Source organism: Oncorhynchus gorbuscha, unplaced genomic scaffold, assembly GCF_021184085.1.
Source record: "Oncorhynchus gorbuscha isolate QuinsamMale2020 ecotype Even-year unplaced genomic scaffold, OgorEven_v1.0 Un_scaffold_3329, whole genome shotgun sequence".
NCBI lineage: Eukaryota > Metazoa > Chordata > Actinopteri > Salmoniformes > Salmonidae > Oncorhynchus > Oncorhynchus gorbuscha.
Window position 1 is genome coordinate 11,846 of NW_025747596.1, and position 13,955 is coordinate 25,800.

At 46.4% G+C, this 13,955-nt stretch overlaps 2 protein-coding genes and 1 long non-coding RNA gene across 6 annotated transcripts; all 3 read left to right on the forward strand.

Annotated features, from left to right (window-relative positions):
* Window positions 1-350: 350 nt before the first annotated feature.
* Window positions 351-4,083, forward strand: LOC124027524 (zinc finger protein 432-like; the record flags this gene model as incomplete). Its single annotated transcript, XM_046339935.1, has 3 exons — window positions 351-1,711; window positions 2,473-3,407; window positions 3,596-4,083. Coding segments are annotated over exons 2-3 (1,293 nt in total), but the record flags the coding sequence as incomplete, so codon positions are not given.
* Window positions 4,084-5,189, forward strand: LOC124027526. The gene is made up of 2 exons (XR_006837421.1): window positions 4,084-4,371; window positions 4,450-5,189. It is a non-coding gene; the product is annotated as an uncharacterized LOC124027526 (long non-coding RNA).
* Window positions 5,190-9,312: 4,123 nt separating this feature from the next.
* On the forward strand, window positions 9,313-12,936 carry LOC124027520 (zinc finger protein 567-like). Of its 4 annotated transcripts, none has more exons than XM_046339929.1 (4): window positions 9,313-9,710; window positions 10,039-10,345; window positions 11,252-12,058; window positions 12,317-12,936. In XM_046339929.1, the coding sequence occupies exons 1-4, from the start codon at window positions 9,705-9,707 to the stop codon at window positions 12,775-12,777; spliced, it is 1,581 nt and encodes a 526-aa protein (XP_046195885.1). In that variant the 5' UTR covers window positions 9,313-9,704; the 3' UTR covers window positions 12,778-12,936. The 4 variants fall into 4 exon arrangements, with proteins under 4 accessions (XP_046195885.1, XP_046195886.1, XP_046195884.1 ...); XM_046339930.1 differs by having other exon boundaries at window positions 9,313-9,670; XM_046339928.1 differs by having other exon boundaries at window positions 9,313-9,601.
* Window positions 12,937-13,955: the final 1,019 nt, after the last annotated feature.

Consider the following 13,955-nt stretch of genomic DNA (forward strand, 5'->3'; position numbering starts at 1 on the left):
AAGTGTTTGCATTTTAGTCCTTGTGTTTTTTATATATATATATATATATATATATATATATATATATATATATATATATATATATATGTATGTATGTATGTATGTATATATGTTGCTGATCGAAGAGGTCATGAAACTAAGAAATCCACAGTGACTTGCATGTCATAATGACATGGACCAATACATTAACATTGGGAGGAGGAGGAGGGGAAACGTATTTCTCTCTTTATTACCCTTATCTATAAAAACATTTAACTTCAGAAACGGTCAGGCAGCTACGTTGAAAGAGACTTGTACTCTTAGTATTGTCTTTGTTCTCCCGACCGCATGGGGGCGCTACAGCACAAACACAAGACAACTTCATACCAGAAGTAGGAAGCCAAACTGAGTTCCGACAGTTTACCGAACTTCACTTATAGCATCTTATCGTTCACAAAAACACTTTTTGCAGAAAAAAAATATGTAATGGAAAAGGAAGACCGCAGCTTTTGGATTAAATAGCCTCAGGCGTTGGTATTACTCAGCCTCCATCCAACGAGACTGGAGGTTACGACCAACAACATTGCAAGTCATCATTATACATTTTAAACTCAACTAGTTTTCTAGTTATCTCAGGGATTAAATCCCTATGCTATGGACGAGGTGAGAATCTGAATGTGTGCTCGCCACATCTCTTTTCTGCAATCTGCTCCGCGGTTGCTATACCAAATGTTGTGGCTGGTTAGTAAATCAAGTTGCTGAGTATTTTATAGACTACAGTGAACGGAAGCAACATCAGTAACGTTACTAGATGACTACGTTGTAGCTCGCTGATATAATGTTTTCTAGTAAGGTAACGTAGCTAGTTAACTAACTAGCTAGATAAATGACGATACAATCAACAGTAGCTGGTGTATTTTGGTTTGCATTGATTGATATCAAATGTTATTGGTCACAAACACATAGCGGGGTGAACAGGTTGTGGCTCAGGTGGTTGATGTCCTCGGCCTTCCTGTGACATCGGGTGCTGTAGGTGTCCTGGAGGGCAGGCAGTGTGCCCCTGATGATGCGTTAGGTAGACCGCACCACCCTGTTGCGGGCGGTGCAGTTGCGGGCGGTGCAGTTGCCGTACCAGGTGGTGATACAGCCGCTCTCAATCGTGCATCTGTAAAAGTTTGTGAGGGTCTTCGGGACCAAGACAAATTTTTTCAGCCTCCTGAGGTTGAAGAGGCGCTGTTGTGCCTTCTTCACCACACTGTGTGTGTGGACCATTTCAGATGGTCAGGGATGTGTAGGCAGAGCGACTTGAAGCTTTCCACTGATAGTTCCTCAACCAGTTCTACTCAGCTGGAAAGGTTTATTTCAGAGAGAAGTTGTATTTTTTTTCCATAGCAAGCAAAAAAAATGCCTTGCTATTTAGGATGGTGTCATATTGCTAAATCTACATATTAATAATGTAACTAGTGTGCTGTGAAAACTGCGCTGTCACTCTTCATCATATAGGACGTTGAAGACCCGTCCAGCCCGTCTCCATCCTGCTCCACTGAACCCCAACCCACGGTGTCCCCGGGTCCTGACAGGAACCATGGTGACCAGGAGGACAGTAACCATGGTGATCAGAAAGACACACCGCAAGGTCAGGAGAGGTTTACTGTGAGTCTGGACATCAACAGTGAAACACCAACATTTAATATCGTAGTCAAAGAAGAAGACTGGGAACTAGATAATACAGGTGAGTAGCTGGAGCCATGCTGCTAACTTGGGATGAGTCCCAAAGGGAATACTAATCCCTATCTACTACACTACAGTTGACCAGGGCCCTATTCCCTATCTAGTACACTACAGTTGACCAGGGCCCTATTCCCTATCTAGTCCACTACTGTTGACCAGAATGGCACCCTATTCCCTATCTCGCCCACTACTGTTGACCAGAATGGCACCCTATTCCCTATCTAGTCCACTACAGTTGACCAGGGCCCTATTCCCTATCTAGTCCACTACTGTTGACCAGAATGGCACCCTATTCCCTATCTAGTCCACTACTGTTGACCAGAATGGCACCCTATTCCCTATCTAGTCCACTACTGTTGACCAGAATGGCACCCTAATCCCTATCTAGTACACTACAGTTGACCAGGGCCCTATTCCCTATCTAGTCCACGCTGTTTGACCAGAATGGCACCCTATTCCCTATCTCGTCCACTACTGTTGACCAGAATGGCACCCTATTCCCTATCTAGTCCACTACAGTTGACCAGGGCCCTATTCCCTATCTCGTCCACTACTCTTGACCAGAACCCTATGGCTATGGTCAAAGGAGTGCACTTTATAGGGTGCCATTTGGGGAGCTGTCTTGGATTGCTTTGCCATCGATCCTGCAACAGGAGAAGCACAGGAGACGTTGTAAAATAAGGGAGAAACCCGGTAGGTCTGCATATGCACACTGAGTCTGACAGTCTCACTAACTATATATGTCCTGTCTTCACTCTGCAGCCGGGGAGAGACCCTCTACATCAGGAGAACCTGAGCAACACCAGATGAAACGCAGAACGAGGCAGAAAAGACCCACCGATGCCCAGATTGTGGGAAACACTGCCAGACATTATCGGCGCTACAAATACACATGAGAACCCACACAGGAGAGAAGCCTTACGCTTGCTTTGTGTGTAAGAAAACGTTCATTATTAGACAAGCTTTGAAAACACACCAGCGAACACACACAGGAGAGAAGCCTTATACCTGCTCTGAGTGTGGCAAGGGCTTCGCTCATCAATGTAGTTTGAGATACCATCAAAAGAGGAATTCTGAACAGATTAAAACAGACCCGAATGAGAAGATGACCTGCTGCTGTGGACAAGAGTTCTCCTCAAAGTGTGTTCTGGAGGTTCACTTGAAGACGGACACGGGAGCCAAGCCTTACACCTGCTGTGTGTGTGGCAAGAGGTTCAATAAAGAATCATTAAAAGAACACCAGCGATCCCACACAGGAGAGATGCCTTACTCTTGCTCTTTCTGTGGCAAGGGTTACTATCACAAACCGGCTTGGAAAGCCCACGAGCGAACGCACACAGAGGAGAAGCCCCTGTGCTCCGTGTGCGGACGGACCTGCTCTAGTAAGTATACGTTAAAAGTCCACGAGCGAACACACACAGGAGAGATGCCTTTCCTCTGCTCGGAGTGTGGCAAGGGCTTCATCAGTAAAGGACTCCTGATGACCCACGAGCGATTCAACTGTTCTGGGGGAGAAGAACGACGGCGACCGAAGAGGTTTCACAAGTGTCCGGACTGTGGGAAGGAGTTCACACAAGCAAACAAACTGGAGAGACACATGAGAACACACACAGGAGAGAGGCCTTACCAGTGCTCTGTGTGTGGGATGAGGTTCAACCAGAAAGGGAATCTCAAAACGCATTTTAAAGTGCACACAGGTGAGTGTTCTCCTTTACCGTTAATACATCCTGATGGACTACTAGCTACTACTAACTGTCAGTGATCCAAACCATGTTTAAAACAACATGTAAACCATGACTTAGTATACTCATCCACACCTTAACAATAACATTGCTGCATTGTGTCTGTCTCTCCTTTCTCTCTGTCCGTTTTGTCTGTCATGCAGGCAGGGATCCCAGTTTGCTGCCTGACATGGACATGAGGATGACTTCTTCAGAAGCAGCGAAACAGCCTCTGGACAACAGACATAATGTTGGGAAACCACAACAATTCCAGAATCAGATTGGCGAGGAGGGAACCCACAACTTTCCTGCACCACAAACCCACAACCTACCGACACCACAAACCCACAACCTACCGGCACCACAAACTCACAACCATCCGGCACCACAAACCCACAACCATCCGGCACCACAAACCCACAACCTACCGGCACCACAAACCCACAACCTACCGGCACCACAAACCCACAACCTACCGGCACCACAAACCCACAACCATCCAACACCACAAACCCACAACCATCCGGCACCACAAACCCACAACCATCCGGCACCACAAACCCACAACCATCCGGCAGCGCAGAGGGAGGGAAGCCACCACCACCTCCCAGCAGCACAGAGGGAGGGAAGCCACCACCTCCCGGCACCACAGAGAGGGAACATCCCACCACATCTCGGCACCACAGAAACCCACCATGTCCCACAGGGGAGAAAAACACTATCTCTGCCCTGAGTGTGGCAAGACTTACACCCGGGAATACGACCTCCGAGTCCACCTCAGAACGCACACAGGAGAGCGACCGTACCAGTGTTATGACTGCGGGAAGGCCTACGTCCGGAAAAACAATCTCCAACAACACCGGCGGTCACATGCTCCCAAGCCCATGGGACCGACCCGCCATTTAGGCAGACCACCCAGGGTGGGCTCTAGTAGTGGAAGGTCCAACCAACCACCCAGGGTGGGATCTAGTAGTGGAAGGTCCAACCAATCACCCAGGGTGGGATCTAGTAGTGGAAGGTCCAACCAATCACCCAGGGTGGGATCTAGTAGTGGAAGGTCCAACCAATCACCCAGAGTAGGAAGAGCTAAGCAAAACATGCCTACATCAATGTAAATATGAGAGACTCGTGCCCTTACCGCAGATGGAGAGAGGACACTGGCAGTTCTGGCACCTTTAAACACGGGGCTGGGTCCATATCATCATCCCAAATAGCACCCTATTTCCTATATAGTGCACTACTTTTGACCAAGGCCCATATGGGAACCTTTAAGGGCTCTGCTGAAATGCAGTGCACTATATAGGGAATAGGGTGCTATTTTGGACACTCACACTGCATCTTATGACTACAGAATCGTTATTCTTTCTGGTGTGTGTGCGCGCGTCTGTATGCACGCATGTATTTATGTTGTGTTGTTGTGATCAGTACAATACAGTCCACTGTGTTGTGTAAGATAATCAATCATACTATGTAATCCTGTGCATTTTATTTCTTGTTTATTTTATATATCTTATTTTACTTATTGAAGCTATCATGATACTAAGAAATGACTTGCATTTCATATAACGCCATGGTCCAATAAATGAACATTGGGGGAAAAACGTCTCTCCTTTATTACCCCTTATCCAGGGCACGATACACCGACGTCACAGATGCGCGATTCTTTAGGGTGGCAGTAAGGAAGCCATTGCGATCTGCCCTCAGCCTAGATTTATGTATTTATTACTTCTAAACAAAATAAACTTTTTGGTGTTCTGATAGGCTTACAATGATGTTTTGATTATTTATTTTACAGTCGCTAAGATTATATTTGGTTGTGATCTTAGAAAAATAACTATTTTTGGATGTAGCAGTTGTTAGCTAGAATGCTAACGCTCATTGATTATAACCTGTCGCAAAAGCTAGCCAAAAGAGACATTTTACTGGTTTAAGTTGAAGTGTTTCTAAGTATAATGCAGTTGATTTGTGATGATGACACAAACACTAAATTAAAATCCAAGTATAATACAAAAGTAGTGTGAAATGCAGTCATAAGCAACATGTAAATAGATCTTCTTTTTTTTTGCTGGCGTTCTATAAGAACTCCCTCTTGTTCTATAAGAACTCACTCTTGTTCTATAAGAACTCCCTCTCGTTCTATAAGAACTCACTCTCGTTCTATAAGAACTCCTCTCGTTCTATAAGAACTCCTCTCGTTCTATAAGAACTCCCTCTTGTTCTATAAGAACTCCCTCTTGTTCTATAAGAACTCCCTCTTGTTCTATAAGAACTCCCTCTTGTTCTATAAGAACTCCCTCTTGTTCTTCCACCAACTTGCGCACGTCGCCCTCTGCTGCAATGTTTTCAAACAGAAAGGGGTCTGTCTATAAAACGTTTAAATTCAGAAGCGGTCAGATAGCTACAGGTAACTACCAGAATAAAGGAAACACCAATATAAGGCGTCTTCTTTATAGGACGCTGGGTCACCACGAGCAGTTAGAACCTCTTCAATGCACACTGGCATAAATTCTACACGTGTCTGGAACTCTATTGGAGGGATGTGACACCATTCTTCCACGAGAAATGACATCACATTTTGTTTTGTTGATGGTGGTGGTGGTGGTGGAAAACACTGGCTCTGGCCTTGCTGCAGAATCTCCCATAGTTCAACTGAGTTGAGATCTGGTGACTGAGACGGTCCTGGCATATGGTTTACATGGTTTTCATGCTCATCAAACCCTTCAGTGACCCACTCCTGCTCTGTGGATGAGCTCATTGTAATTCTCGAAGAAGTCACTGCCATCAGCATTTAAATGATTCACCATAGGTTTCAGCCAGGGCTCTCCAACCCTGTTCCTGGAGAGCAACCCTCCTATAGGTTTCAGCCAGGGCTCTCCAACCCTGTTCCTGGAGAGCAACCCTCCTATAGGTTTCAGCCAGGGCTCTCCAACCCTGTTCCTGGAGAGCAACCCTCCTATAGGTTTCAGCCAGGGCTCTCCAACCCTGTTCCTGGAGAGCAACCCTCCTATAGGTTTCAGCCAGGGCTCTCCAACCCTGTTCCTGGAGAGCAACCCTCCTATAGGTTTCAGCCAGGGCTCTCCAACCCTGTTCCTGGAGAGCAACCCTCCTATAGGTTTCAGCCAGGGCTCTCAACCCTGTTCCTGGAGAGCAACCCTCCTATAGGTTTCAGCCAGGGCTCTCCAACCCTGTTCCTGGAGAGCAACCCTCCTATAGGTTTCAGCCAGGGCTCTCCAACCCTGTTCCTGGAGAGCAACCCTCCTATAGGTTTCAGCCAGGGCTCTCCAACCTTGTTCCTGGAGAGCAACCCTCCTATAGGTTTCAGCCAGGGCTCTCCAACCCTGTTCCTGGAGAGCAACCCTCCTATAGGTTTCAGCCAGGGCTCTCCAACCCTGTTCCTGGAGAGCAACCCTCCTATAGGTTTCAGCCAGGGCTCTCCAACCCTGTTCCTGGAGAGCAACCCTCCTATAGGTTTCAGCCAGGGCTCTCCAACCCTGTTCCTGGAGAGCAACCCTCCCAGCTAGGTTTCAGCCAGGGCTCTCCAACCCTGTTCCTGGAGAGCAACCCTCCTATAGGTTTCAGCCAGGGCTCTCCAACCCTGTTCCTGGAGAGCAACCCTCCTATAGGTTTCAGCCAGGGCTCTCCAACCCTGTTCCTGGAGAGCAACCCTCCTAGGTTTCAGCCAGGGCTCTCAACCCTGTTCCTGGAGAGCAACCCTCCTATAGGTTTCAGCCAGGGCTCTCCAACCCTGTTCCTGGAGAGCAACCCTCCTATAGGTTTCAGCCAGGGCTCTCCAACCTTGTTCCTGGAGAGCAACCCTCCTATAGGTTTCAGCCAGGGCTCTCCAACCCTGTTCCTGGAGAGCAACCCTCCTATAGGTTTCAGCCAGGGCTAAACCTCCAACCCAGTTCCTGGAGAGGCCAACCCTCCTATAGGTTTCAGCCAGGGCTCTCCAACCTTGTTCCTGGAGAGCAACCCTTATAGGTTTCAGGCCTGGCTCTAAACCTTGTTCCTGGAGAGCAACCCTCCTAGGAACAGTTTGCTCCAACCTGGTTTAACTAACCAGATTCAGCTCATCAACCAGCTAATTATTAGAATCAGCTCATCAACCAGCTAATTATTAGAATCAGCTCATCAACCAGCTAATTATTAGAATCAGGTGCGCTACCTGAAGGTTGTAGCAAAAACCTACAGGACGGAACAGTGTTGGAGAGGCCTGGTTTAAACCTACAGGACAGAACAGTGTTGGAGAGGCCTGGTTTAAACCTACAGGACGGAACAGTGTTGGAGAGGCCTGGTTTAAACCTACAGGACAGAACAGTGTTGGAGAGGCCTGGTTTAAACCTACAGGACAGAACAGTGTTGGAGAGGCCTGGTTTAAACCTACAGGATGGTAGCTCCCCAGGATCAGTGTTGGAGAGGCCTGGTTTAAACCTACAGGATGGTAGCTCCCCAGGAACAGTGTTGGAGAGGCCTGGTTTAAACCTACAGGACGGTAGCTCCCCAGCAACAGGGTTAGAGAGCCCTGGTTTAAACCTACAGGACAGGACGGAACAGTGTTGGAGAGGTCTGGTTTAAACCTACAGGATGGTAGCTCCCCAGGAACAGGGTTAGAGAGCCCTGGTTTAAACCTACAGGACATAACAGTGTTGGAGAGGTCTGGTTTAAACCTACAGGACGGAACAGTGTTGGAGAGGTCTGGTTTAAACCTACAGGACAGGACGGAACAGTGTTGGAGAGGTCTGGTTTAAACCTACAGGATGATAGCTCCCCAGGAACAGGGTTAGAGACCCCTGGTTTAAACCTACAGGACGGAACAGTGTTGGAGAGGTCTGGTTTAAACCTACAGGATGGTAGCCTGGTTTAAACCCAGGAACAGGGTTAGAGACCCCTGGTTTAAACCTACAGGACGGAACAGTGTTGGAGAGGCCTGGTTTAAACCTACAGGACGGAACAGTGTTGGAGAGGCCTGGTTTAAACCTACAGGACAGAACAGTGTTGGAGAGGCCTGGTTTAAACCTACAGGACAGAACAGTGTTGGAGAGGCCTGGTTTAAACCTACAGGACTGTAGCTCCCCAGGAACAGGGTTGGAGAGGTCTGGTTTAAACCTACAGGACAGAACAGTGTTGGAGAGGCCTGGTTTAAACCTACAGGACAGAACAGTGTTGGAGAGGCCTGGTTTAAACCTACAGGATGGTAGCTCCCCAGGAACAGGGTTGGAGAGCCCTGGTTTCAACCTACAGGACGGTAGCTCCCCAGGAACAGGGTTGGAGAGCCCTGATTTAAGATGATCACTCAAAATGGCTGTAAGGAGGGACAAGTGTTTGCAGGTATTTATTTTTTCCCTTTCAATTAAGACAGAGATCCTTACTAATGAGGGACCTTTATTCATCAATCAAGTACAAGGGTGGAGCGAAAACCTGCAGACACTCAGCTCTCCGCGGAATGAGTTTGACAGGTGCTCTAAGGCAGCGGTTCCCAAAACCATGCCAGGAACAAGCATCCTACATCATAACATCATTTGTATCCCTCATTTCCTCAAGAGTTTCACTCCCAACACTCAGACATATTTTACAACATATTTGTGTTTAGTGAGTCTGCCAGACCAGAGGCAGGAATGACCAGGGATGTTATCTTGATACATGCGTGTCTCAAACCATTTTCCTGTCCTGCTAAGCATTCAAAATGTAATGAGTACTTTTGGGTGTTAGGGAAATGTATGGAGTAAAAAGTCCATGATTTGGAGTAAAATGTGGTAAAATATGTAAAGTACAGATACCCCCCAAAAACTACTTATGTAATACTTCAAAGTATTTACACTTAATTAAGTACGTTGCACCGCTGCAAGAAATCTTAAATCTATTGCCTTTAACTTCCAGACCGCATGTCGGCGCTAAACCGGAAGTAGGAAGCCAACGAGAGTTTGACAGTTTATTTACCCGTTTATTTAAATGTACAACATTGTAACGTTAGCATAGCCATTTGAAAAAAAATAATACAGTAACTTTAGATTAAATATTCTCAGGTGTTGGTATTTCCCAGCCTACATCCAACGAGACGCGAGGTTACGACCAACAGCAGTGGCAGCCATCATAAGTTAAAACTAAACCAGATTTATATCTCAATTTATCAGTTAGCTAGCGAGCTCAGGGATTGATTTACAATGGAAGAGGTACTAATCTGAACATGTGCTAGCCACTTTTCTGCTCTGCAAACTGCTGGTTTGTTGCTATACCAAATGGTGCGGCTTGCTTGCAAGTCAAGTTGCTCAACGCATGCTGGTAACAGCAGTACTAGCTAGCTACGAATCTGTTGCTTGATAATGCTACTTTGTTTTCTAGTAGGTATCTATCGTCAGCTAACTGGCCAGCGCTAGCTAGCTAGGTGAATGAAAATTACAATAAATTAGCTGCTGTAATTTGGTTTGCATTGATTGATCGTTTTTAAAACAAGTACATTTAGTTTGAACGGTTTCTTTACTGAGAAATGGTCATTGCTATAATAAGCAGAGACATTGCCTTGCTGTTAAGGATGGCGTCATATTTGCTGAGTCCATCTTTCATAATGTAGCTTGTTGTGAAAACTGCGCTGTCACTCTTCATCATGTAGGACTCTGAAGACCCGTCCAGCCCGTCTCCATCCTGCTCCACTGAACCCCAACCCACGGTGTCCCCGGGTCCTGACAGGAACCATGGCGACCAGGAGGACAGTAACCACGGTGACCAGGAGGACAGTAACCACGGTGACCAGGAGGACAGTAACCACGGTGACCAGGAGGACAGTAACCATGGTGATCAGAAAGACAAACCGCAGGGTCGGGAGAGGGTTACTGTGAGTCTGGACATCAACAGTGAAACACCAACATTTAATATCGTAGTCAAAGAAGAAGGAGAAGACTGGGAACTAGATAATACAGGTGAGTAGATGGAGCCATGCTGCTAACTTGGGATGGGTCCCAAAGGGAATACTAATCCCTATCTACTACACTGCTCTCTATGGTCCATCGGGCTCTAATCAAAAGTGGTGCACTATATAGGGAATAGGGTGGCATGATTTGGGACTCAGTCTTGTGTGTTGCCATAAATATGAGAATGGGAGTAGCACGGGAGGTGTAAAACAATGGAGAAACACAGTAGGTATGTACAATAAACTTAGACTCAGTCCCAGCCATCACTCTGCAGGCGAGGAGATGCCCTCAACATCAGGAGAACCTGAGTCTGACTCATTTTCACTGACTATATCTGTCCTGTCTCATCCCCACAGGACAGAGTCCCAGCCATCACTCTTGAAGCTGGGGAGAGACCCTCTACATCAGGAGAACCTGAGTCTGACTCAGTCTCACTGACTATATATGTCCTGTCTTCACTCTGCAGCCGGGGAGAGACCCTCTACATCAGGGAGAGAGTCTCCTCTATGTCCTGTCTTCATCAGGAGAACCTCAGGAGAGTCTGACTCAGTCTCACTAACTATATATGTCCTGTCTTCACTCTGCAGCCGGGGAGAGACCCTCTACATCAGGAGAACCTGAGTCTGACTCAGTCTCACTGACTATATATGTCCTGTCTTCACTCTGCAGCCGGGGAGAGACCCTCTACATCAGGAGAACCTGAGTCTGACTCAGTCTCACTAACTATATATGTCCTGTCTTCACTCTGCAGCCGGGGAGAGACCCTCTACATCAGGAGAACCTGAGTCTGACTCAGTCTCACTGACTATATATGTCCTGTCTTCACTCTGCAGCCGGGGAGAGACCCTCTACATCAGGAGAACCTGAGTCTGACTCAGTCTCACTAACTATATATGTCCTGTCTTCACTCTGCAGCCGGGGAGAGACCCTCTACATCAGGAGAACCTGAGCAACACCAGATGAAACGCAGAACGAGACAGAAAAAGACCCACCGATGCCCAGATTGTGGGAAACACTGCCAGACATTATCGGCGCTACAAATACACATGAGAACCCACACAGGAGAGAAGCCTTATACCTGCTCTGAGTGTGGGAAGGGCTTCACTCATCAATGTAGTTTGAGATGCCACCACCAGAAGAAACATTCTGAACAGATTAAAACTGACCCGGATGACAAGATTGGCTGCTGTTGTGGACAAGAGTTCTCTTCCAAGAATGATATGGAGGTTCACTTGAAGACAAACACTGGAGACAAGCCTTACACCTGCTGTGTGTGTAAAAAGACCTTTACTCATAAAGCATTACTGAAAGTACACCAGCGATCCCACACAGGAGAGAAGCCTTTCTCTTGCTCTCTGTGTGAGAAGAGTTTTACTCAAAAAGGAAATTTGACAACACACGAGAAGTCGCACGCCGGAGAGAAACATCCTTGCTCAGTCTGTGGAAAGAGTTTCACTCAGAAAGGCTATCTGAAGATTCATCAGCGGCTTCACTGTTCCGAAGGGGAGTTGAGTTCCTCTGTATCAAGAGCACTTGAACACCGACAGACGAGAGCTAAGGCGACTCACAGATGCCCAGACTGTGGGAAGGAGTTCCCTCAAACATATTACCTGGACAGACACATGAGAACACACACAGGAGAGAGGCCTTACCAGTGCTCTGTGTGTGGGATGAGTTTCACGCAGAAAGGAAATTTAAAAACGCATCAGAAAGTGCACACTGGTGAGAAAACGTTATGCTGTCATTGATTTATTATTATTATTATTATTGATTAATCATGATTGATGACGACGGCCTACACTCCTAACAGCTTCACATTTAGCACGTTGCATGTAAACTTTAATGGAGGTGGTAGGACCCTGGTTTGCAAGCTACAAATAGTGTGTGGGCTACAGAGTGAACAGAATATGAAATGGCATTAAATGACATTAAAACAACTAGGAAAAGGGGTATCTGAAACACACTGTTTCTTTCCCACAGGAGATTATCCCTCCAGCTCCTGGTCCACTGGTGAGGGGAGTCCCTGTACATCGGGAGAAGCTGAACAACACCAGGAGAACCACGCGGACGTCACATCTCACGGCTGCCTCGTGTGCGGCGAGGAACACTCTAACCTCCCGGAACTACACAAACACATGAGATCTCACTCGGGAGAAAAGCGCCTCGTCTGCCCTGTGTGTGGCAAGACTTACCCCAGAGAATTTGACCTCAAAATCCACCTCAGAACACACACAGGAGAGAAACCCCACGAGTGCATCGAATGCGGCAAGAGTTTTGTTCGTAAACAAGGGCTCCGGCAGCACCAGCGGACACATGACGCCAAGCCCATCGGACCGACCCGCCAGCTAGGCAGGCCAAAGCACTTAACCAGGGCTCAAATGTCCAAGAAAGTGCCTAAGATGGAGAGTGATACAGAGATGCAGGACTGCCAAGTACTATGACAATTAACCGCGACTTTGTCTCTTTAGTAGGTAGGAGTTCTTCTTCTCGCCGAAGCTGTGTCTGTGTTGTCGCCATCTCTGATCAGTTAGATAATCATGCTAACTCTCACTCATCTCATCAATCAACATATTATGATCAACACAAATGTGGTGGAAAAGTGTCCCTTTTTTGGGGAGGTCAATTTTTCATCAATGCTGTGATGGTGCTAAGAAATCAACCGTGACTTGTGAAACGTTCCTCACTGAGAATAACCATGTCATGATTAATAAAGTAGCATTCTGGTTATGATTCCTGTTGTCTTTCAGATGGTGGTTAGTAAATGTCCAGGCAGGAGAGGACCTGAAGGACACAAGGAAGTAGTCATGTAGCTAGCTAAGCTAACGTTGGATAAGCGGTTGTTTACGTTCTCACTTCACTGACTAACGTTAGCTTGCAACTAGCTAGCGTAGCCTTTCTTTGAGCTGAACGCAACAAGGAAAGAACAACATTTTTGTTCTTCGTAGCAAAGCCAGCAACGGTGGATTAACGCTGGCACAGCGTCCTTCTCGAGATACTTTCGTGTTCATTCACAATGCATGAGGTTAGCTAACGTCAGCTAGGTAGCTAACTAGTTGGAGCCATAGATATCCTATTCAATTACAAGAGGGGCTACGCCATAAACCCTCAAAAGTTCCATAGTGGAGCCAAAATGGCAGCCATCTTGGTCAGGGAGAAATACAAAACCAGTCTAATTGGTGTGAACGGCAGTAGGCGATGCATTTCCTGCTTTTACTGATGCAGGAAAATAAAAGGCATGTGATGTATCATAAATTACATTCAACCTAAAAATATTGGTTATATAATTGTAAATACCTGTTATACAGGTTTTATACAAATGTTCTGTATAAATTGTCTCTAAAATATATGCAAACGGACCATAAATGTCTCCATTTTTTTTATTGGAAAGCTGTGACTGCAATTATATCATACAATATTAGTACTTGTTGCATTTACAAGTTATCTAGTTAATTTAAACAATTGATGTAATCATTCCTGTAAAACTGCCTGGCTAGCGAGCTAACACACATACAATGCAGATAAGTTCTTAACATTAGGTGAAATTCTGCATGTTATTCTGGGTGTAACTCACAGAGATCCTATTCAATTAGTTTAGGTGAGATTCTGCATGTTATTCTGG

What these genes read in the sequence shown, in the direction of transcription:
- LOC124027520 (XM_046339928.1), top strand. An exon ending in CTGGGAACTAGATAATACAG is followed by an intron (nt 10,346 to 11,251) that starts GTGAGTAGATGG and finishes TTCACTCTGCAG; the next exon opens with CCGGGGAGAGACCCTCTACA. An exon ending in GCATCAGAAAGTGCACACTG is followed by an intron (nt 12,059 to 12,316) that starts GTGAGAAAACGT and finishes TCTTTCCCACAG; the next exon opens with GAGATTATCCCTCCAGCTCC.